This window comes from Squalius cephalus, assembly GCF_949319135.1.
Source record: "Squalius cephalus genome assembly, chromosome: 3".
Taxonomy (NCBI): Eukaryota; Metazoa; Chordata; class Actinopteri; order Cypriniformes; family Leuciscidae; genus Squalius; species Squalius cephalus.
The window spans coordinates 15407014-15433314 of record NC_137124.1 but is presented as its reverse complement, the minus strand read 5'-3'; the positions used below and the strand labels follow the sequence as shown (position 1 = coordinate 15433314).

The window sequence follows — 26301 nt, the reverse complement described above, 5'->3', positions numbered from 1 at the left end:
ATATTCATATAAATGGTTATTTAAAAAAATAGTCATAATATTATAGTTTTTACTGTATTTTTGATCATATAAATGCAGCCTTGGTAAGCGATAAGAGATAAGAGATTTCTTTCAAAAAATGGTACCTATCCTGATCTTTTGAATAATAGTGTACATCGGCCTCAACAGCAGCACATGATTACTGTTAGCATAATTCAGTTAGCTCTGCTGAGAGCTTTTACCCAGCTGCCCCTCATGAATCATGCCCCCATAGTTACTGTGCCTCTAAAGTTAATAGAAGTATTGATTTGTGTGTGTTCTGTGGCAAGTGGAGCAGTGCTGTTGTAGTGTGTAGTGTGTGTGTGTGTGTGTGTGTGTGTGTGTGTGTTTGGCTAAAAGTTCAGTTAGTAGCGCACAGCTAATCTCGAAGCTTTCAAACAATTGCCTGAACACTGATGTAAACACATTTACACTGATTGGAAATCAAATCATTCAAGTATTTATAGAATAAATGGTGACATACTGCACACTGTGCATGTTTTGGTAATTTGATCATTCCTACTATGCAGTACATTTTGATGTTCTTATCATATATTTAATTTCACTTTTTAAAGATTATTTACATGTGTTATTTTATCACAATACCAGTTTAATATTTTTATATATTTCTGTCCTTTCTTCAAGCAACATGTTTTCTTAGGAATTATGTTTTAATGGAAAATCAATTTACCATTATGTAAGTCCCTTTTTATTAATTTATTAATTTATTGGTTGGTTGATTGGTTAAATTGTTAGTTTTAAATATTTTCCAAATACCAGGGGTTCATAGGATAAGCAGAAAAAAAAAATCTTAATGATTTTTTAATGATTTTTTTTTATTTTTCAAAAAGTTAAATTAACTCAAACTTTTAGGTATTGTTGAACTTGAAATCTTTCAAAATTTCTTCAAAATTATTCCCCCATATTTACATTTATGTATACTAAATTATAAAAATTCCATGATGACATCATCCTCCAGGAAATGACATCAATTTGGATGGAAAACAGATTATTATTATATATTATAATTATTAACAATGGATTTGATGAATTCTGTGATGTGTTTTGTAGTTATATTGTGTAACTTTGAAATATTCAATCTGTTTTATAAAATTATAAAAATATGTATGAAAATATGGTTATAAAAATATAGAAATGGAAAACACAACTGGAGCCGCCTCTCTGAAATTCACATTGGTCAACAAATGCATTTCAGAGTGTCTATCCCAATTTTTTTTTTTTTTTTTTTTTTTACTGTTTAACTTTTTTAATACATCCTCCTGGTCTTATTATGCAAAATCCATCAGTGCGTGATAAAAAAAAAAAAGCATTTTATGTTGACAATTTTAGGCTATATGAAAACCAGGTCTGATGCATTAGACTATGTTAGCCTATGTTAAAGTACAGTGACCTCAAAACAACAATGATCTTCTCATTTGATTACTTAATGCTCCATTTAGTTTCATACTGGAAGTTGGACATTATTGTGAAAAAAAAAAGGTGACGAAACATTACTGGGCTACACTTGATGAATATTTCCATTAGGCAAATATACTCTTAACGAAAATTATATTTAACGTAACTGAACCCTTGAAAGTGCTGCTTGATCATTTCAAAAATGTACTTTGCATCATGAACCATCTATTCTAGGGTAGTAATAATGTCTTTTTGTTGTATTTCAAATCTGGACTCCAGTTTAAAACACCAGTTTGTGTTTGGACTGCACAAACTCTGTCATGAATGGCCCTCCCACCCCACCAAAAAAGCTAAAATGCAATGCAAACGTTGATAAGAGTTAAGTAACAAGTTGGCCACACTGCCAGGAAATTATTTGAACCGCAAATAAAAATCTGAGGTATTCTTAGCTTGATCGATCGCCCATATGGCTAAATAAATACGTTGAGAGGAAAGAAACTTGTGGTTCTTATGATGGACAACAAATGCTCTCACTGTCACTGTGCTGAATCATCGGGTCATTTTGTAGGCTACGAGATGAGTTATGCGAGGGAAAAACATAAATCAGTTTTTAATGAAAGCGATCATAACGCAGCACGAGAACAGATTTGATGTCACGCTCCTCAATGCTGCTGTATGTGAATTTACAGCATATACAATTTGTGACTGTAATGCCTTATTTTGTTATAAACTCTACATGAGAAAAGTAAAAAATCAACAACCAAAGCACTTCTGGCTGTCTAGATAAAACCTTCTTCGCAGATAAATGTCTTGAGGCGCTCTGTAGACGTCAGAACTTTGATTCGTTGTGTCAGTGAGGCTTCCATCAGTGGATGACATATAGTCAAACCAATCAGTTTTGAATGGATTTTTTCAATAACTCTGCTTCTTATTTAGTTCACCCAAAAATGAAGATTCTGTCATCATTTAATCACCCTTAAGTTGTTCTAAACCTGTATGAATTTCTTTCTTCTGTTGAACACAAAAAGAAGATATTTTGAAGAATGTCAGTAACCAGACAGTTGTGGGGCACTATTGACTTCCAAACTATGGAAATTGTGTACCACAGTTGTTTGGTTTATTCAGAATATCTTCTTTTGTGTTCAACAGAAGAAAGTAATTCATACAGGTTTGGTATAACTTGAGGGTGAGAAAATGATGACAGAATTTTCAATTTTGGGTGAACTTTCCCTTTTAATGCAACACTGAGGTTGTATGCATATTTGACAGAAAAATGTATCGGTTCAGTGAGCAAGTGAATTGCTCATTCTGCTTATCGAGTATCTGCTTATCAAGTAACATTCTCGGTTTAAGAGTTGCGAGTTGATTGTTAATTTAAGAACCACTCGTCTTGCACTGATTCATCAGTCACTGAAATGTTACCCCGAGAGTTACGGATTCAGAACCAGTTCAGTTCATTCATTTAAAAGATAGGTGCACTGTTGGTAAACGGTGGAGCGACTGCGCTATGAAGGAAGATAACATGTTAGAAAGGTAAAAGTTCTCAGACTAACAATGGCATCAACTGACATCATTAAGTGAGTAATCTATTCATATTTATTCAATAGGCCAATATTCATTGAGACTGGCTATATGAGACTATTTTGAATTAATCACTTTTCTTTGACACATTGACATTACAGTACAGAATGGCTCTTCAGTAGTATTCTGAATGTTGTATAGGCTAAGCATTCATTTCATGTGTCATTGAAGGTTCTCGGGAGTGCATGTTAATGTCACGTCCTTTGGATTGTCCCGGTAAAAACGTCACACAAAAATCAGTTTACAGGCTTTCATAGACAACCTAGGAAGTCGAGGAAGGTCTCGTTTAAGTTTTGTTACAAGCTGTTCACACATTGGCAATACAAAAAAAAAAAAGGTGATGAATAAGCTACATGAATATTCTTACATGTAGCCCCTTTTAGGATTTCCAGTGAGAAGATTTGCAGTGTATTCACCAATGTTTGGTGATGATTTACCAAAAATATTGGAATCAATATAATCTTTATTGTGATTCAGTACAGACATGTAGCACAATTGCATTTTCTTATCAGACAGGACACATTGGCATTTTTTCTTTTGTGCCCATGAATGAAAGATACATTTATTACTTCATTTTTATGACTTCAGCTGAGGCACTTGACATCATGCAGTGCAGACTATAGCTCTCTGCAAATGCGTACGCTTCATCAAAGACAACAAAATCAAACCACATCAGGGAATCAGATTGTGATTGAAAGAGACAGATGCTCTTGTAAAAACATTAAGATGAATGAAACAGTTTGTGGTGTTTTTCATCTTAAGTATTTTGCCCCAAGGCATTCAGTCAAGGTTTTGTCATCTTGCAAAAATATAATCACAATTTAGACCAAAAACAATGTAAATGTGAACGCTTCATCGATGAATTGCAAGGTTGCAGTTCCATTGTACAAACTGTACTTGTAGGGGTGATTACAAAGTACTCAAGGGGGCGATAGAGTTAACTGCAAATGTGAATGTCTAAATAAATACTGTTTACTAACTTTGCTCCACCATAAGTAAATGAAGATTGACAGTAGAAGAAAGTTCATGTCTGCTATTGCACCCCTTGTGGCAATGCTAAGAATGCAGCTTTGTTTGCATACAAAATTTTGCTTGCGTAGCTAGAAGTGTGTTCAGGTGTGTATATCATGTAATATAAAAATATAAATTTGCTCCCATGTTTCTTATTATAAATTCAGGATGCACTGGTTGTGAGAACAGAGCATCAAGTTAGTATGGTTTAGAAGTGTCTGATTTTGGTTGGTTTGGTCTGGTTCTCTGGCCTTGTGCGCTTTCGGTTTTGGAGTGGTTTCATTGGGTGTCAATTCAGGATTCATGCCTTCTTTGATAGAGTTAGTTGCAAAGAATTAAATTCAGTTTCCATAAAGATGTCTTCAGCTTAGGAAACTTTGTGATCCTTAAAGCAGAAGATGACTAGCAGCTTAAATATCCCATAGTCATCTTGTACTGGTTGAAACATGGTGTTGTTGCACTGCAGACTCGGATCTGTTAATCGTCCAAGTGCTGCTCCTCCCAGGTGGACGTTGGAATGGCGCTGTAGGGGTCCATGATGACTTTGGCACAGCGGATGATCATTGCCACCAGCAGTAGACAGAGGAAGGCTATGCATGCCAGGGTCAGACCCTGGTCCACATCCACAAAAGCAGGGTCTGGTGTTGTCTCCTCCATCGCTTCAGTCTGTCCTCATCAGTCCAGGCCTCTGCTACCATCCTGATCACTTATCTGAGGGTGGGAAGATTGAGAGACAAGTAAATCTCTGCCTGCCAGAAAGTCCAATAAAATGAGCCGGTTTAACCAATCAGCATAAAGGATTTAAGTTAGGGTTAGGGTTAGGTTAGCTTAAAGTCCATCAACAGCATCTGTGACCTGTTGTCGAATTACCACAGATAATATTGTAGTAAAATCTGTATTTGAGCTATAAAGGGGTCATTAGCTCAGGATGTGTTAGTTTTTACATTCGGTCTGAGCTATTTATCAATTGTTTGACTTTTGAAAGACTTTTCAGTGACTCTATGTTGTGGAGTGAGAGAGGAGTAATTTGTGCATATGATTGTAGCCAACAACCATATTTAGCTCTTATGTGTTGTGAACTACAAACTTGTGACTAATAGCCCTAACCCTTGCCAAACTGATTTTAAATTGCCACAATTATCAGCCGATGCTGGCCAGATACCAGGGGATAAGTTTGCCTTTTTGGCACATTATCAGTAATTTCCAAAAATTTTCCAACAGTCTTGTTAATCGGATAGAGCAGGATGGAGCTTATTTGTGTACATTGTATTAAATGTTATTAAATTGTATTGTTTATATATATTAAATTACATTATATAAATTATACCTGGTTAGAAATCAAAAGTTTGGGGTCAGATTTTTTTTACATTAATACTTATATTAAGCATAATGCATTAAATTTAAACACATTTACAGTGCACAACCATTGATAATAATCAACATCGATAATAATAAGAAATGTTTCTTGAGCAGCAAATCAGCATATTAGAATGATTTCTGAAGGATCATGTGACACTGAAGACTGAAGTAATGATGCTGAAAATTCAGCTAATAAATTACTTTATAAAATATTTATTAAAATAGAGAACAGTTATTTTAAATTGTAATAATATTTCAAATTACTGTTTACTGTATGTTTGATGTCTGTGTAATAAAGTCCACTGACGACGAGCTTGATGAACCCAAATTCAGTATTTAACAAACGTGTACAAAATAAACAGACTTGACTTGACTCGACTAAGACTCGACACTCACCAAACAATGGTTACACGAACAAAGCTAGACAAAGACAATGGGAACATGAGGGCTAATTATACGCATGGACTAATCACTAAACAAGGAACACCTGAACACAGTGAACCAATACTAGGAAACAGAACTGAAGAAGCGCATGACTAAACCAACCAATGAGAACAACACAATACTTGAACCAAGGGAAGCACATGACAGAACAATTAATCACATGACAAACAGGAACCATAACTAAACTTCAAAATAAAAGACATGCAAGCAAGAATGAACAAAACCCAATGTGGAGCAGAGGCGGGCCTACATAGTGGAGTCATGGCAGGCCTGGGTCGTGGAGCAGTGGTCAGCCTTGTCTATGGACCTTGGTACATATAGCCCCCCTCAAATAAATCTCCTGGGCAAACTCTGGCATGGCGACTATGATGTGACGAGGCTCAGGCTTGGCGGCCAGGTTGGCTGAGGACCCTTGCGTGGTGCCCATGGCGAGGCTCTGGCGTGGCATCCATGGTGTGATGGGACTCTGATGTGGTGGGTACTGCGGGGCGCCTCATCCGCAGTTCCCACAGAAAATGATGAACCACTGAACAGCAAAGCATAGTGAAAGATTTTGGCTAAAGAAAAATGGATTTTCCCTCCAGGCATCCGGGAACAAATGGGTTCACTCAAACCCACTCACAAATATCTGAGCGCCACATCATTAAAGTCCACCATATAACAGAGTCCACAAAATTCCTTGACAAAAGCCTCCAGGGGACGATCCACCATGTTAGTGGTCTAGCTTTCTGTAATAAAGTAAAATGAAAGCGAGCTTGACAAACCCTAAATGCAGTATTTATTTAACATACCCGTGTACAAAATAGACTTGACTAAGCATAACTTGACTTGATATGACATAACATAACACTCACCAGTGAGACAAAGCTAGACAAAGACAATGGGAACATGAGGGCTAATTATACACATGAATATATGGATAGTGTATGTATATATATATATATAGAGAGAGAGAGAGAGAGAGACCTTAAACACACCTTGTATAGACATTCCTCATAAACATCTATTTTCTCAAATGTACATAAATATATATACCCACTCAAAAACTCATAAATTCTCATAAACGTAGCAAATTAATAAATAAAATGTACAATCCTCATTTAAACATTTTCATAATCCACTGTGCACAAAACATCATTCAAAGCCCAAATTTCAATAAATCTGTCCATATTATTCATTAGTTTAAAATATGCAAACTCTGCCTTGATTCTAGTTGCTATAAAAGCCTTTAAAACCACCTCAGGACCTAGTACTTCCCCCCTCTCCTTTCAGTTTCCTTTTCCACGTTAACCATATTGCCATCTTTGCTCCTCCAACCACAAAATTAATTAACAAGATTTTTTCCTGTCTGATGCAACATATTTTGGTCCAAAAATTAATTAATTATTAAAAACTACCCCCAAATCTCTAACCCACCCATCTAAGATCTGAAACAATCCTCTTAACCTTAAACTATTTGAAAACAAATGATCTATTGACTCTTCAGTGCCACAAAAAGGACATTCTTTCCCTACAGTGGGGTCAATGTGTGCCACATGTCTGTTTGTAGCTACCACCCAGTGAACAACCCTCCATTGGAGATCCGCAGTGCGTTTCTCTATAGGACAGAGTACAGGGACCTCCAACAGCCCCTAGGGGATGAGTCTGGCCCGAACAAATCTGACCACTTTGTCTCTTTGCAATCTTTGAGACACTTTATTATATATTATTATTACAAATATTATATAGTGCCTTTTTTGAGACAGTCTCAAAACCTTCCAGCACAGGAGTCCTGAAATTTAGAAGAGAACCTTCCTCTGGCTCTTCATCCACCGCTGCTGGAATTTTCACTTGGGGAAAATGACTCCCTCTGGACTTTTCCAGTTTTCACCAGTCTTTAGGTCAGCAATTCTTGTACACCCCACTCTTGCCATTACATTCTGAATGCTCCTGGGCTCCAGTGCCTGTGCTGGTAACAGCGGGTTAATAAAGAGAGGTTCATTCTCTGTCCAAAGTCCAATATTTGAGAGAACCCTCTTAACCATAAAAACTGAAGTCCATGCTCTCAAACCCACTTTGTAGAATGGGGAAACATCCCTCAAGTCCATGTTAGCTAATTTGATAAAAAAACAATTGCATATCATACTTGATAACATTCATTTTCCTCAACACAGCATGCGCTGTATCAGCCCAGCACGGTTCCACATACAGTAATCTTTGTATCGAGTACTTTCCATAAGATCATCTCTCAATGCAAATCAAACCAGCTATTAGGCTAACTGAAATAAAACCATGCCAATCTCTAGGTATGGTGAAGGCTATGTGATGATGTGGGGCTATTTTAATTCCAAAGGCCAAGGGAACTTTATCAGGATGCACAGTATCCTGGATCCATGAAGTAACTGGCCTTTAAAAATAAAAATCTGCTTGCCTCTATGGGAATTTAACATAGGGGTGTCCAGACTTATGCACCCTGTATTTTAAGGAAGAACATTTATTTATTTACGATACATTATTCATTCACAAAGAAAATTGGTGTCCTTAAAGGTTGGATTTTCCCTAATTTTTGTTAATTAAGGCATTAAGTTCAATTTCCAAAAGATGATTTTTATTCCTCTTTTTAGTCAACTTTAGCATGGGTGTCTAAACTTATGCATAGCACTGTATATATAGGCCTATATATGTATTATTTGATCAAACATACAGTAAACAGTAATAGTATGAAATATTATTACAATTTAAAAGAACTGTTCTCTATTTTAGGTATTTTATAAGGTCATTTTCTAGTTGAATTTTCAGCAGTTTGACTGTTTTAATTTTGACTGCATTATGCACACATCTAAAGACTATTCTCTTTGCATTGCATCTCTTTTCATGTTACTTTCTCTTTAGGGTGTTTTTTTGTTTTTCTTCCTTTCATCATGTTCTATTCTCTGTTAAACAAATAACTGTAAATGTGTTTTGTAGTTTGTAATCATGCAGTGTTCTGCATTTTTAGAGTTTAACGTGAATCATTGATGAGATCATTAAACAGGTATTATGAATGTGATGTTCAGCCATAACAGTGCCATATTAGTAATTCAAAAGAGTGCATGCATAGTGATGAAAATGTTTTGCATGATAAGAGTGCACACAAAAAAACGCATTAGTCCGCTCTGTTATAGAGTCATGTTTAGTTAGTTCAGTACAGATGGCTGATGTAACAGATGATTACTCACTAAACAACATTAATTCAGATACATCATTGAGCGAAGATGCCAAGTACAATTTTATAATGATTTTATTTCCTCTTATTTATGTCTAGATATGAAGACAGGAGTATAATCGATTCCTTTTCTATTAGTAGCGGGTTGCATATCAATATCTGCCGCATCAGTCAATTTCATTGTCTGCACACAAAAAGGAAATAAGTACTGTAGCTAATGCATTTCTTAGAAGCATTGATTGTCTTTTTTACCATCCTTTGAGTATGACTGGCTGTGAAGTGGATCTGGTAAAGGTTACTGACTCTAGTATATGTTGCATAAACTTCATCTGTTTAAGGACGCTTTGCTCACCAACAAGTGGTAGTTAAATATATTTACACAAACATATTTAAAACATTAAATATACAACAAATGCATTCAGATGGGTGTAGCTTTTTAAGGGAGCATGGTAAATGTTGATTTTCATTTGAGAATGTCTTGTTTTCTCATGATCTCAAGATAATAATGCAAGGCCTCTTAGGGGTTCCATACTAAATTTCATTCAGATATAAGTTAGGAAAGTTCTTTATGCGGAGACAACTCTAACTTCAAACTCAAAAATAAAAAGTTATTTTATTGTGAGGCAACACTGATTTTTAAATTCAAGGTTTGTAATGTTGTGATTCATCTCAGAGCTGGTTGTGTTGGTTACATGGATCATAACTCTTTATTGAACATTTTTTCATCTCTGTGGAAATGAAAGAATGGGGAAATTCTTCTGAAACCAGGAGTGCTGAAAATGTCACCGTTGCGCTCCATTAGTCCTGCAGTTCTGCTGGATAAGTATGTTCTTTTGTAGACAACAATACTGAACATGTACAGACATTGTCTGAGGTCATTTTAAGTGACATTATGTGAAGTTAATGGGGGAACACGGTAAGGATTTAAACGTCACTCTAAGCCCAAAAACTTTTACAGTCTCTCTTAATCTGATTGATCACCTACTTTATCTGAGCTTATGCACCTAAATGTTTGACCAAAAAAAGTGTTATTTGTGGGTAATTTTGGCAATATTGAATCAAATAAAATAAAAATAAAAAATGTTTTTATCACACTAGTGTGCTTTAATGTTTAACCAGGAAGTTTGTTTTGAAATACTTTTATCTTGTTCAAAATGGCACAAAGTCACTTAATTGAAAGCATGGGCGTAGGTTTAGGGGGGGACGCTAGGTACTAGTCCCAATCAATATTTTGAGATGACAGATTTGTCCCCACCAATATTTAGCAAGCTCCTTTGAACTGCTATTTGGATCTTTGCGCTGCTATTTGGATCGATTCCAACGGCCAAAACAACGACAGTACAAGAAACGCCGTAATTTGATTGGCGGCGGTGTATCTGACAGGCTACACGCGCGGGCCGGGACTACTTTTGTGCTTGCACTGGCAGCGAGCGGGTGGTGTGTGTGTGTGTGTGTGTGTGTGTGCGCGCGTGTCGACGACGCCAACGGTAAGTTACCAGGGCTGTCTCTCTGCCACATACAAAGGCCAGAGTAAAACATTTTAATATTCCGTTTTTTGCCACTTTTTGTACTTTGTAGATAGATCAGCTATGCCACCCAAGAAGAAGAAAGGGGACATACGAAGCTTTTTCATAAAGCAGAGTGTAAGTAGGCAAAATAACTAGTCACACAAATAAACTAGCAGTAGTGACTGACCAGGCTTTCAAATGCAGATTCTACTGTGGAAAATAGTATTGGTGATAGTATGTGTTACCCAGGATGTTGTTACAGTTAAACCTAGCAGCAGCAATCTTTCAACTAAGGTTAAGAGTATTGATTAGGCTGTGCAGCACAGCACTGATAGACTCATAGAAGTCGCGCTATCATGATAGAATGCTACGTTATAGCAAGTCACTGAATGTTAATTAGCTGACCTTAACTTAGAATCTTGCAGTCAACATAAACAGTGGATCTGAGACATTTTTCGTTTCTACATTCTATTTATGTAATGTATGTAATGTATTTGTGAGTGAGTGTAGCCTAAGAATTTAATATTTAAGAATAGAATATATCAATAGAATTTGATATAGAATAGTAAATACAATTTTAGTATTAATGGAATACTGTAATCATGGATAATAATAATAATAGATAATAATAGCCTAATGGATTTGTTGTGTTGAATGCATACTATGATACGTGTGTATTTTATTCATTTGTTCATTATTTAATAATTTATGTTAATAAAACGTTTGGTTGTTCAGCATTACACAGTCTCAGGTTTTTATTTTTATTTTTTGAGAGTGTATTTTTGATATTATACAGTTATACTAGTTCTTTAGGGACAGTATACAGGATGGTGTATTGGGGTCAGGATACAATATAATGAGATGAAGTAGATTCACTTCTGTATTGTGATATTCTGTATTGCCAACAGTCTGAAATCGCCATTAAAGCACTGGTATCTTACAACAAAATAATTCCAGGGGAGGGGGAGGGGGGATGTCCCCACCAAAGCTGAGGCCAAACCTACGCCCTTGATTGAAAGAAAACAAGTTGACAAAAAGATTGAATCCAATATTTTGTGATAGTATAGCATAACAAACGATTTACAAGCAATTTTTAAAAGGCTGGTCAAATTTGACCGGAAACACAAAAGGTGTTACATGGTTTTCAACACAGCAATGTTTAAAATACTCTGTTTCCAGCAGAATTACTTAATCCACAACCAAACAACAAAAGAAATTATGTTTGAGCATGCAGTCTGGATTAAAAAACTGTTAGCCACAAAACATTAAAAAGACTACAGTAATTTTTCACAACATTACATTGCATTGTTTTCACTGGTCGCACACAACAGGAACCATAAAACATTATTATATGATTCGTGAACAAAAGAATCTTATGAACTAATTATTTTTCCTGAATCAGTCAGAAAGACTCATGAATCACCCTCAAATTGGTGAGCTATCGATTTATATGGATTTAAAGTTTGTGACACAAGCTGCTTTTTCATATTGTTGGTTGTATTCAGTTTGTATTATTCTTTCTTAATGTATTATTTTTCTTAATATTTGATGCATGCAGCGTTGCAGCTCGAACAATATATGTATTTTTTAAGGATTTAAAGATATTACTGGAAAACAGGTAAAAAAGACAATACATTAAAATGAATAATGGAATTAATTCATAAAAATTATTAATATTTATATTCGTTATTATTATTTTTACAGTAGTTTTGTTCAGGATACTTAGAAATAAATATTGGACAACATTTTCCTTAAAAATAAAAATAAAAAATGGATAATAGGAATAGTTTTTTAAATAGAAAAAATGGAAAAGTTTAATCCGAGTCAGAATAATGGTTAAATTCCTTCCAATTCCCATCCCTTGCCATGATGAATGATATTATTAGCTGATAGCTTCCATTTTTTCCATGCAACACAACCCAACACACAAAGGCTCACACACAAGAGTGTCTAAAAAGGTCCAAGAATGTATTTCCCCGCTAGTCACTCGTAAATTGAGTTGTTATTCATGTCAGGCCTGAGTGGCACTGTAGTGTCTGTCTCTCTCTCTCTCTCTCTCTCTCTCTCTCTCTCTCTCTCTCTCTCTCTCTCTCTCTCTCTCTCTCTCTCTCTCTCTCTCTCTCTCTCTCTCTCTCTCTCTCTCTCTCTCTCTCTCTCTCTCTCTCTCTCTCTCTCTCCTTTTTTAATGCAAGAACAGCATTTTTTTTCAATATCAGTCTTGTTAAAATGTTAATTTAAAAAAATTTCCCAAGAGGCCTTAGATTTCTTCATATTTTAACTGTATAGAAAAGTTTTTTTATCAAAGGTTTGTGGATGTTCATATATTGTACTTTAATTAAATGAGGTTTAAACCAGTAATGTTCTGCAATGCAGTTCAGAACATATCTCATTTATCACAGTGAATCCCAAATTCAATATGTGATGCTTCGACGAATCTTCACGAGGAGGCATGAGGATGGATATATCATTATGATGATAAAGCGCTATTTCAAACAAATTAATTGCCCCCATTTTAACTAAAACAATCTCAAATATAGCTGCAAGCAGCAATTATCGGGGCCAAGCGCAAAGAAGACGATAAGACATGCCAACATGGCTTGGAATGTCACACCAACTGCAACAATAAGCAATTAAAGACATTTTTAAGTTGATTTTAGGCAAAATGGGTGAAAAATCATATATACAGTCACTAATAATATGATTTAATGGTTTTTCCAATTACAAAATTGATATGGACAAACGGTCTAGGAGTAGTTCGAATATGTAGTTTTTAAAAGAAAATCAAGATGACAGACAGGAAGTTCGGCCAAATACGGCAAACTTGGTATCTATGTTCTCGGCCTGACCCAAGATATCGATTAAGACCAGTTTCATTGCAATAGGCTAATTTATTTCAAATTTATTATCATTTTTGGAAATTTCATTATAACTTTTGAGCAAAAGATGGCGCTGTTTTTGAAATCTTTTGAGTACATTCAAGGCAAGAATGTTAAGTATAGCATTTTATATCACAAAACTGTATTGAAGTCAATGGCAATTTCATAGAGTAACAATTACAGAAGAATAAAATAAAGCATATTTTGTAACCTTTTAAAGGTTGGAAGGGTTCAGTTTGAGCAGATGTTTTATACCATAATCACTGTCCTTGTCAGAGCTAATTTCCCAGTACATTCAGCATCTGGCTCATATTCACGATCTCAAACATATTCTCAAAACTAACATTTTCTGTTACAGACCTCAGTTCGTTAGCAGCCCTATACAATTTTTACAAAAAAATGAATGAGAAAACAGGCATTCTTTATTTTTTATTATTTGTATTTTTTTATAATGAATTGACTGAGAAATACTAAGAACGTCTAACTTTAAAAAATGAATTTTATTTATTTTATTCGTTTATTTGTCAGGGACAATGTACAAAAAACATTAATCTTTCGAAAAGATGTTTTGTACCAGAGTTAACAAAAGCTATTTTCCATCTGCAGTCCCCGGGCAGGTGCACAATATTAAAACATTAAATAAAAAACGAATCAAAAAACCATAACATCCTAAAATATATACAACATAGTCAAAAACATTTACTTCAATATTACATTTGAGGAGGAGGGTAGTGAATAACGTCCTGGAGCACCAATGCTACAATTTTCTATATCAAAATACATGATTTGTATATGTACATTTCTGAAATACATAACTTAGACAGTTACCTCTGATAACAGATCACTCTAAATTGTAATGTGGACTCTGTAAAGCTGCTTTGAAACGATGTGTATTGTGAAAAGTGCTATACAAATAAATGTGAATTGAAATGTGAATTGAACTAAAGGCCCGAGAGATGCGTTAAAGGCTTAACCATTGAATACCAAATAGGCTGGTATAAGTAATTTTATATCGAATTATTATGTTGATAAAATTATTTATACTTTAAATAAATGTAGTAGTGTGCCGTTTTAGATAATTCAGTGAATTAATTGAGTCTCAGTTGATAGTTGTTTTTTTTACTTGGAACTTGATGGACACAAATTAGAAGATTTAATAAATAATATTGAATTATTTATACAGTTGCACTTTATTTTACAGTATGTGCACTCACAGTGTTACAACTACATGGGTTAAGGTTAGGTTTAGGGGTAGGTTCAGGGTTAATGCCTAGTTATTACCCAGTTATTGTAATAACTATAATAAGTACATAGTACCTACAGTACATGGGGAACAGGACTGTAAAATAAAGTGCTACTATTTATAATTTTAAATTGTTGAAGCTACAATTTGTAAATTTTTCTTTCGCCGCTAGGGGTCTCTAACCTCTTACAATAACAAAGGCGTAGGTTGATGACGCACAAGCGTAATTATGGAATTTGTCGTCATGCCGATGGATCTAATAATGTTTATGGATGAGTGAAAACATTCATGTTTTTTAACATGACTGTGGTATGAAGCAGGTCGGTATTGCTAATGAGAGACAGATATCAGCGCCACACGCGAGTCCCACGTATAAAGGAATAAGATAATTTAATTCTATTGAACTACCCGCAAGTGCTGAATAACTACTCACACAGGTCAGTTTATTTGACAAATTAAACTTGTGAGGTAACGCAGCACTGTTTCACTTGGTCTAACATTACACTATCACACTAAACTGCATTTGAGTGTGTTGAAAGTTATAATGTTATTATATGTGTCAGTTTGTCTGTATGAGACTAGCAGTAAGCTAAATCAACATTAGAATAATTCTTACATTTCATCATGTTGTTGAGCTATGTAACATTGATTTGTTTTATGTACATTTGCTCACCTGTTTAATAAATGTACATGCAAGAGCGGTGTCTCTGTCAAGTCGAAGTTAGTCTCGGACATCGACATCTCGAAAACACCATGCTTATAATGATCCTCGTTTTAGTTCTCCTTTTGTCCCAAAGTCTGCTGGCCATGGTCCATAATGTTTGAACAAAACAACAACAGCGTGAGCGTGCCGCTAGACGTAACGCAGTTGTCCACATCTGTCGCCATGGTTACTATAGCAGTACAAGCGGAAACCAGGGATAATCCGGATATTACGTCATTGACAGGCGACAATGACCAGGGACGAGACATTATTTAAAATTGGAATTTCTCTGAAATTAAAAATCTTTGGGAACATTTGGTATATTGTAAGTACACAACTGCAGGAAATATATCACACTGTGCAAGTGATTTTTGGATATTTATTACAAAAATCTTACATATTGTACCTTTAAATGGATACTTCCAATTCTAAATTCTGATTGGATGATCCATGTTCAAAGCTCATATTTACACATGAATTCACACGTCAGTTGTTTCCTATGTGAGTAGTAACATTGTTTGTTTGTAAGCTCTTCCTCATCTTGACATGTCTCACTCTGTATTTTTGTTGCTCAATGTTTTGGCATCACTTTTGCGAGTAAATAATGTAAAGCAGGACTGAACAACCTGATATACTTTCAGTCGATATCCTGTCTCATTTATATGACCCTAGGTGCTATTGAAAAGAAATCTACTTTAATAATGAAACACATTTCCAATCTGAGAGGCCTTGTCTGGAAGAACCGTACCACATTCCACCTCTGTCAGCATGTTTGTGGATCATCCCTGCATTCATCAAACCCACAGGCCCTTTCAGGTCTTCTGTGAGGTCTGGTCTTTAAGCGGACATGCTGTTTGAGAACAGTAATTAGTGTTCACTCAAGGACGCAGGCAACAGTAACCATGGCAACGACATTAGCAATTTAATGGAGAATTACAGCTGTCCCCTCCAACCAGGACACACGGAGAAGGAAACCTTTCATCTCTGAATTAACCCCGGTGTGGACATGAGCTGCGGCTTTAAAAAAGAATCCCTAAATCATTTAGAAACCGCTTTGTTTGGGGAATAAAGCGCAAACACAGACAGTATGAAACAAAAAGTGTCTGCTCAGAGATTATCTCCGATAACCAGCTAACGACTTCTCCATTTATCTATTCGGTCCATTTCTGGAATGGTCACGTTTGAAAGGAGAGGAAAAGCTGATAAATTGGCTTTAAAAATTGTGAGAATTTTTAAAGCACATATCTCGTTTCAGCGAAGATATGATATTTATGATATATGAGATATTTAATATTTTTCGAAGATTAAACTAAATGATTATTGTTCATCAGAAATTTTGGTCTTCCTTTTTGTGATTGAAACGTGGCTTGATGATTTGGACCTAAGTCCTTTATCGGAACTTTCTCCCTTTAACTATTTCATTTTTTAACTCTCCTAGAACTTGGGCGAGGTGGAGGTGTTGCAACAGTGTACAAAAATAATTTTGTCAATGTTGTCATTTATTGGTAACACTTTCTAATAACGTTCAGTTGTAAGTCATTTATAAGTGGTTAGTTAATGATGAAATAATCATGTACAAATCATTCATGTAGCAAGTGATATGCTAACAATATGTTACATGTCATTTACAAGTGATTAGTAAATGATTAACTAATCATTTATGAAACATCACTATGCGTTCGTAAATGATTAATAAATGATGTTACTTTTTTTGTATGTTTTGCTCACATCAGGTGCACAGTGGTTAGACTCCATGTGTTTCAGAGAAGACAGCTGTCTATACCCTTACCAGTCAGCACTTACACTGCAGTACACACTACAGTGTTCAACACCTGTTATAGATGATGTGTAAACGCATGAATAACTCATTTACAACACTTTCTGCATCCCCTAATCTAAAGTGTAAACTAATCATCACTTGTAAATGTGTTACACGTCTTTCGTAGATTACCACTTCAAGAATCAATAAGGCATAAGATCTACGAATGATGTGTAAGACATTTACAAGTGATGAATAGTTTACACTTTAGATTAGGGGATACAGAAAGTGTTGTAAATGATTTATTCATGCTTTTACACATCACTGTGTTGAACACTTTTCCTTACCTGTTACAAATGATCTGTACGTGTATACAAGGCTTTTACAACACTTTCTGCACCCTCTAATTGCTACATACATACAAAAAAAAAAAACATAATTTATTAAACATTTATGAAACGCATATTCATGTTTTGTAAATGATTAGTTAATCATTAACTAATCAATTGTAAATGACTTATAATCTACAAAACATACATAAAATAATTACTTAATAATCATTTATAAACACATAGTGATGTTTCATAAATGATTAGTTAATCATTTACTAATCATTTGTATAGATGACTTGTAACGGAATTTACAAAACATACATAAAATATTAGTATATCACTTGCTAATCATTTATGAATGTTTTGTAAATGATTAGTTCATCATTAACTAACCACTTATAAATGACTTACAACTGAACGTTATTATAAAGTTTTACCCAATTATTTAGGATTGACTGGCTCTTCGTTACTATGTGCACTTATTTATAGGTCTCCAAGGTACAATAAGGAATTTATTAAGTTTTTGTCTGTCACAGTTCCTACCTGTGATCATTTTTTTATTCTTGGTGGTTTTAATATACATGTGTGTTGTTCTTCTAAGCCATTGGTTAGTGAATTTTTGCAGTTTGTTTTATCTTTCCTCGGCTGTTGTTAAATTAGTTTGAGATCTTTTAGGTATTCAATCTCTTTTTAATAGTAGCTTGATCAATGAAAATGTTTCTGCCTGTTTTAAACATGCATTAGTGCAGCCACTTTATAAGAAACCTCATTTAGATCGTACAGTCTTAAGTAACTACCGACCTATATCGAAATTACCTTTTTTATCAAACATTTTAGAAAAGATTGTTTTATCACAACTTGTTCCATGCTTAGTACAGAATCTACCCTCCTTAAGATTTTTAATGATATTTTATTAGCAGTTGATTCTGGAAAGGTAGTTATCCTTATTCTACTCGATCTCACGGCCGCCTTTGATACCATTGATTATGGTATTTTATTACGCCATTTGGAAGATATTGGCATTAAGGGTATCACCTGGTTTAAATCACACTTGAAGGACAGATTGTTTTCAGTTTGCATTGGAAATTTGCATTCTATGTCAGCTAATTTACATTGTGGTGTGCCACAGGGTTCCATACTTGGGCCTTTTTTATTTTCTTTGTACATGTGCCCTTTATAGGCTTAATTTTTTCGTAAATATTATGTATAATTTGTATGCAGACGACACTCGGTTATATATTCTAGATCCGAAAGGCTCTCAATCTTTTGATACAGTTGTACAGTACTTTGGTGAGATTAAAGCCTGGTAGGCAAGCAATTTTCTTCATCTTAATACTAATAAGACTGAGTGTGTTGTCTTTGGACCCTCTTCTGCCTCTAAGGAAATAATAAGGTTGGACTCTATGTCGATAAGTGTTTCAGATCATGTCAAGAATTTGGGCGTTATCATGGATTCGGCTTTGGTTTTAGATAAACAGGTCACTATTGTTGTTAAGGCTAGTTTTTATCAACTCAGAACTATTTCTAAGCTGAAACCAATTCTCTCCTTTAAGGACCTGGAGACTGTTATTCTTGCATTCCATATCATCACACATTGATTACTGTAATTCTTTATATATATGTATCTCACAGGGTCAGTTATCTCGTCTACAATTAGTGCAAAATGCTGAAGCCAGACTTTTGACTCGTACAAAGAAGAGAGAGAGAATTACCCCAGTTTTGGTTTCTTTACACTGGCTGCCTGTAAAATTCAGAATTGAGTTTATGGTTTTGTCGATGGGTTTTAAAGCATTGCCCCAACATTTATTGTTGACCTTGTGATACCTTATCAAAACACAAGAAATATGAGATCTTTATTTAGTCAGATGATTCTTCATGTTACTAAAACTAGATTAAAATCAAAGGGTGATAGGGCTTTCTCTGTGGCAGCTCCATGCTTATGGAACCCTCTTCCAATGCACATTAAATCTTCCCCATCTGTGGATGCTTTTAAGTCTAGTTTGAAGTCATATCTTTTTAGTATGGCTTTTAGAACTGATTGAGTGAACATGATTTAGTTTTGTTTTTGTGACTGTATGTATAATTGCTTTTGTTGTATTATCTATGCTGGTAAGCACTTTGGTCAATGGCAGTTGTTTTAAATATGCTATTGAAATAAAATTTGTATTGTATTGTAAATGATGACAGAATGTTCATTTTTGGGTGAAATATTCCTTTAAACATCATCACGGCAAATAGGTAAACTCATCTACTCACTAGTCCGCTTTCACTGCTTCAATATGTTTATAATCACACTCTTGCAAACTATTCAAACTCAAATAGATTTCAATATAGATTTCAAATAAAGATTGAAAAGTTGTCAAAGCTTAATGCTGGTGACGTTAAAGTCATGCAACCATGGTGAAGATCATTTATAGCCTAACATTAGCTTTTTACTTCTGGTGATTGTATTTATAGGCTTCAAAATTCATAAATGTAGTGCTCCAAATGAAAGTAATCCAAAAGTCAATGGAAAAATCCTATTGGTTTTGTTTAAGGGAACCAGGTTGAAGCTATTTTCCGGGTTGACCTAAAAAATATATCATCACTTCAGCGCTCTATTAAAGTGTGCTTCACAAATGGAAAGCTGCATATCTCGGCTGCCATGTCATCAAGTGCCGCCCGAAGGCCGTCTCAATTCGAAGGCCGTCTCAAAGCCTTAGCTTTGTGTCCTTCATTCACTTAATTATGAAGGATGCATCAACCATATCCTTCACGTCCTTCAATTACCCACAATCCTTTGCACACATTCCAATTCACAGAAAAGAACTGAGCTAAGGTGCATTCCATTCGACAGGGTCCCTACACAGTGTTCACTGCTCCCTACTCCCTGAGCATGGTATATCAGTTGAAGTGGACTTCACTGACAATAACCGCTCATTTGGAATGCCTTGCAAACGTCATCAAAGAAAGTCAACGACGAGGTCGCGCAGATAATGATATAACATAAATATAGGACTACATTCATATTTTAATTTTTATTTACTATCATATTTAAAATATCACTTTACTTCACAAACTAGCTAAGCTGGCTGCATTCACTTAGGTAAATTCTAATCATCAAAAATAGTATATGTAATATTCAATAACCGTTAAAAATACTGTCATTTGTATAACAATGGTGAAATGTTTGAATCATTACACACATACGTAAACTCCTCCATCGTTAGATGACCGTTACTGGTGATGACGTGGTGCGTGCAATGACAGTTGGGTGATCATCGCTCTCCACTTCCTGTGAAGTGATGTATCGATGTTCCCTTATTCCCTATGCCTCAGCAAAATTCTGGAAAGAGCTGTGGCTGTTCAGCTACAGCAACACATGTCCCACCATGAGCTCTGTGAACCCTTCCAATCTGGCTTCAGACCCCACCATAGCACCGAGACCACCCTCATCAAAATCATGAATGACCTCCTCACAGCTGCCGATAATGGCCTCATCAGTCTCCTCATCCTCCTGGACCTCTCTGCGGCTTTTGACACTGTCTCCCACGCCATCCTCCTCAACCGCCTTCATGAATACTTAGGACTCACTGACTCTGCTCTTTCCTGGTTTCAGTCTTACCTCTCCGGTAGGAAACAATACATCACCATCAAAGACTCAAACTCAACCCCTGCTCCAGTCAATCATGGTGTGCCCCAGGGATCGGTACTTGGCCCCCTTCTGTTCACCATTTACATGCTCCCCCTTGGTCAAATCATTCGTCACCATGGACTCAGTTTTCACTGCTATGCTGACGATACACAGCTCTACATAAGCACCAAACCCTCGGCTCAGCTTCCTCCCATATCCCTTGTCGACTGCCTGCATAAAATAAAAACTTGGATGACTGCCAACCTACTCAAACTTAATAATAAGAAGACGGAGCTCTTGGTGGTGGCCCCCCCATCACTGGCTAAGAAGGTTGGTGATCTTTTCCTGGTTGTGGATGGCTATACCATCAGGCCATCCCCAGAGGTACGCAACCTTGGTGTCATCCTGGACCCCATACTCTCACTCCAGGCCCATATCAAAACCACCACCAAGTCGGCGTTCTTTCACCTCAAAAACATCTCCAGACTCCGGCCATCACTCTCTGACTCTGTGACTGAAACACTCATCCATGCCTTCATCACATCCCGCTTGGACTACTGCAATGGTGTACTGTATGGTCTGCCCAGTAAGACCCTGGATAGACTGCAGTATGTCCAAAACTCAGCTGCCAGGGTCCTGACACGATCGAAGCCATGGCAGCACATCACCCCCACACTCAAGAAGCTTCACTGGCTCCCTGTCAAATCCCGCATTTCATATAAAATCCTGCTCCTAACCTACAAATCACTCCATGGACTTGCACCCCAGTACCTCGCAGATCTCCTCCACCGTTGCTCACAGCCAAGGTCCCTGCGATCCTCTGACAAGGACCAGCTTGCCACTCCTCGCACCAGGCTACGGACCTTTGGTGATAGAGCATTCTGTGTTTCTGCCCCCACCCTCTGGAACAAACTACCTCTCCACATACGTCATGCCCCCACACTGTTGTCCTTCAAAAAGCACCTCAAGGCATACTTGTTCACAGAGGCCTTTGGTCTCTAACCCCCCCCCCCCCCCCCAACCAGTTCCCACCCCTTGTAAAGCGGCCTTGGGTTTCTTGAAAGGCGCTATAAAAGTCAAAGTTATTATTATTATTTATTATTATGCCGTGCGCAGTGCCCTTCGAACTGAACATGTTTGCTCCCTTCGGATTGGAATCTCACTTAAGATGGCGGAATACCCTGTGAAGTCCACTTCGCAGTCCACTTACGGTCGAATGGAACGCACCTCTTGTCTGAGTTCATTACGAAATGTAAGACAAAAAGGCTTAATTCATGCATCAGGTTGTAGTTACAAAATAAATCATTAGGGGCAAACCTTGACCCGCTGATTTTGGCCAATTTTGACCTCTCATTTTCTGCAAGAACATTATCCGTTAAGTTTACAGACATTTCCTTTAACCCTAAAAAACAAAAAATGCAATGCTTAATTCAAAAAGACAAGTAAAACTAAATCAGCATGGAAAATCCCTTCATATTAACAGTACATTGTGAGCTTACACTCTGTATGTTTTTACACTCATCCCAACTTCATGTTTCAATAAGAAATAAAGACAATTGCATTCAGCAAACTATTTAATGGGGTAGTTAAAGTTAATAGTTAAAATAGCTTTGTTTAAAGCTGTTCATTTCAGTAGCACAAATGGCTTCTGATGAGTTATTCTTAGAAGTTTGAACAAATTAACAGCTTAACTATGAGCAATGATTGCCGTTTTGAATCACAACTTGATTAGCCCTATCAAACACTGCATATATTTTAGCATAATTATGAAACAACAATGCTAAAGATTTTAATTGCAACATTCAGGTGTGGGAGTTATTAGTTAATACAAACACTAATGCATCACAATCCTTTAGAGAAATCTACCATGGCAGTCTAGTTTTTGGCCAAAATACCAAAGTTACTCCAGTTCTAATTAAAAAAGTAAAACTGTGGTAACTGTGGTCTGAAACTTTAAAGCTTTTTTTTTTTTCTCATTTCATGTCGTTCCAAACCCGTAAGACTTTGGTTCATCTTCAGAACACAAATGAAGATCTATTTGATGAAAAATGAGAGCTTTCTGTCCCTCCATTGACAGCTACACAACCACCACTTTGACTCTTCTAAAAGTTCATAAAATGATCATAAAACTAATCCAAATGAATTCTGAAGAGACACAATCGCTTTATATGATGAACAGATTGAATTTAGGCTTTATTCACATATAAGCATTCATCAACTCACACATCAGTTGAGGTAAATGGAAGCTCAAGCATGTTCACTTGACGCGCAAGAACCAATGAGGTTAATTCTCGTGTTACGCAGCACGTTTGAGCTTCAGCAAGAACCAATGAGGTTCATTCTCGTGTTACACAACACGTTTGAGCTTCAGCAAGAACCAATGAGGTTCATTCTCGTGTTACGCAACACGTTTGAGCTTCAGCAAGAACCAATGAGGTTCATTCTCGTGTGTTACGCATCATGTTTGAGCTTCAGCAAGAACCAATGAGGTTCATTCTCGTGTTACGCAACACGTTTGAGCTTCAGCAAGAACCAATGAGGTTCATTCTCGTGTTACGCAACACGTTTGAGCTTCAGCAAGAACCAATGAGGTTCATTCTCGTGTTACGCAGCACGTTTGAGATTCAGCAAGAACCAATGAGGTTAATTCTCGTGTGTTACGCAGCACGTTTGAGCTTCAGTAAGAGGTTTGTTCTCGCGCATCTATCAGGTTCAGTTGAGTTCAATGTTTATATGTGAATAAAAGCCTAAATTTAATCTTTTCATCATATAAAGTGATCAAGTCTTTTCAGAAAATTTGGACTAAACCACTCAATTCATATGGACTAGTTTTACGATCTCTTAATGAACTTTTTGAAGCATCAACGTTTCAGTTGTGTAGCTGTCAATGGAGGGACAGAAAGCTATCATATTTCATCAAAAAGATCTTCATTTGTGTTCCAAAGATGAACGAAGGTTTGGAACGATATGAGGTAATGAGTAATTAATGACAGAATTTTCTTTTTTGGGTGAACTATCCCTTTAAGGCAAGTATGCGAATACAAGCACTACTATGAAATATGTCATACCACAATTCATAATGCAACCCAAAGCAGGTACTAGCATAAACTGTTCATCTTCAGTCAGTTTTCTCTTTCGGGCCAACTACTGTCATAGCAGAGCAACAGTCTGAAGAGAATCTTACTAAACAAGTAAGTTAAAGTTAAACTGTCAACATATTACAGCTGACTGAATAATAATAAAAAAAATTATGTCACAGACATTATCACCACAGCAATGCAAGAGAGCATGTGAATATATTCAATGCACACATGCAATGTGTTGGCCAAGCATCCAGGTACTTGCATCCAGAATGTTTCTGGCCTTAGTTGAGTAGTATTGCACCCATATGTTTTGGTGGTTAAAGGGTCCAATACATTATTTTACAGACTGTTATCATTTAAGCTGTGATAGTGAGTAACATTTGCAGTATTTTGATAATTGCATGCTGTGATTAACGACTCAGCCATTGAGGGTGTTAAGCTGTTGAAGCAGGGATGGGAGATAACGTGTGTGTGTGTGTGTGTGTGTGTGTGTGTGTGTGTGTGTGTGTGTGTGTGTGTGTGTGTGTGTGTGTGTGTGTGTGTGTGTGTGTGTGTGTGTGTGTGTGTGTGTGTGTGTGTGTGTGTGTGTGTGTGTGTGTGAGAGTGTGAGAGTGTGTGTGTGTGTGTGTGTGAGAGAGTGTGAGAGTGTGTGTGTGTGTGTGTGTGTGTGTGTGTGTGTGTGAGAGAGTGTGTGAGAGAGAGTGTGAGAGAGAGTGTGAGAGAGAGAGAGAGAGAGAGAGAGAGAGAGAGAGAGAGAGAGAGAGAGAGAGAGAGAGAGAGAGAGAGAGAGAGAGAGAGAGAGAGAGAGAGAGAGAGAGAGAGAGAGAGAGACTACAGTGCCACTCAGGCCTGACATGAAGAACAACTCAATTTACGAGTGACTAGCGGGGAAATACATTCTTGGACCTCTTTAGACACTCTTGTGTATGAGCCTTTGTGTGTTGGGTTGTGTTGCATGGAAAAAAAATGGAAGCTATCAGCTAATAATATCATTCATCATGGCAAGGGATGGGAATTGGAAGGAATTTAACCATTATTCTGACTCGGATTAAACTTTTCCATTTTTTCCATTTAAAAGACTATTCCTTATAATAATTCCATTATCCATTTTTTATTTTTATTTTTAAGGAAAATGTTGTCCAATATTTATTTCTAAGTATCCTGAACAAAACTACTGTAAAAATAATAATAATGAATATAAATATGAATAATTCCATTATTCATTTGAATGTATTGTCTTTTTTACCTGTTTTCCAGTAATATCTTTAAATCCTTAAAAAATACATATATTGTTTGAGCTGCAACGCTGCATGCATCAAATATTAAAAGCATAGGCCTAATACAAATTGAATACAACCAACAATATGAAAAAGCAGCTTGTGTCACAAACTTTAAATCCATATAGATCGATAGCTCACCAATTTGAGGGTGATTCATGAGTCTTTCTGACTGATTCAAGAAAAATAATTAGTTCATAAGAGTATTTTGTTCACGAATCAGACTACACAGATAATGTTTTATGGTTCCTTGTGTGCGACCTGTGAAAACAATGTAATGTAATGTTGTGAAAAATTACTGTATCTTTAATGTTTTGTGGCTAACAGTTTTTTAATTCAGACTGTATGCTCAAACATAATTTCTTTTGTTGTTTGGTTGTGGATTAAGTAATTCTGTATTTTAAACATTGTGCTGTGTTGAAAACACCTTTTGTGTTTCCGGTCAAAAATGACCAGCCTTTTAAAAATTGCTTGTAAATCGTTTGTTATGCTATACTATCACAAAATATTGGATTCAATCTTCAATTCAAACTTGTTTTCTTTCAATTAAGTGACTTTGTGCCATTTTGAACAAGATAAAAGTATTTCAAAACAAACTTCCTGGTTAAACATTAAAGCACACTAGTGTGATAAAAACTTCTTTTTTTTTTTTTTTTTGATTTGATTCAATATTGCCAAAATTACCCACAAATAATGCTTTTTTTTTTGGTCAAACATTTAGGTGCATAAGCTCAGATAAAGTAGGCGATCAATCAGATTAAAAAACAAATACAAAAGTTGACAAAAAGATTGAATCCAATATTTGGTGATAATACAGAGTAATTTATAAGCAATTTTTGTAGGCCGGTAAGGAACACCAAGTGTAACAAGGAGGGAAAAACTCACAAAAAATTA

General features: G+C 36.0%; 1 protein-coding gene across 1 annotated transcript in view; it reads right to left on the bottom strand.

Annotated features, from left to right (window-relative positions):
* Positions 1-1523: 1523 nt before the first annotated feature.
* Positions 1524-26301, bottom strand: part of ctxnd1 (cortexin domain containing 1) — a 36148-nt gene continuing 11370 nt past the window's right edge. The window contains exon 2 of the mRNA XM_079867405.1: positions 1524-4737. Coding sequence (XP_079723531.1) covers positions 4504-4683 — 180 coding nt within the window. The 5' untranslated portion in view covers positions 4684-4737 and the 3' untranslated portion in view covers positions 1524-4503. The remainder of the gene's footprint in view (positions 4738-26301) is intronic.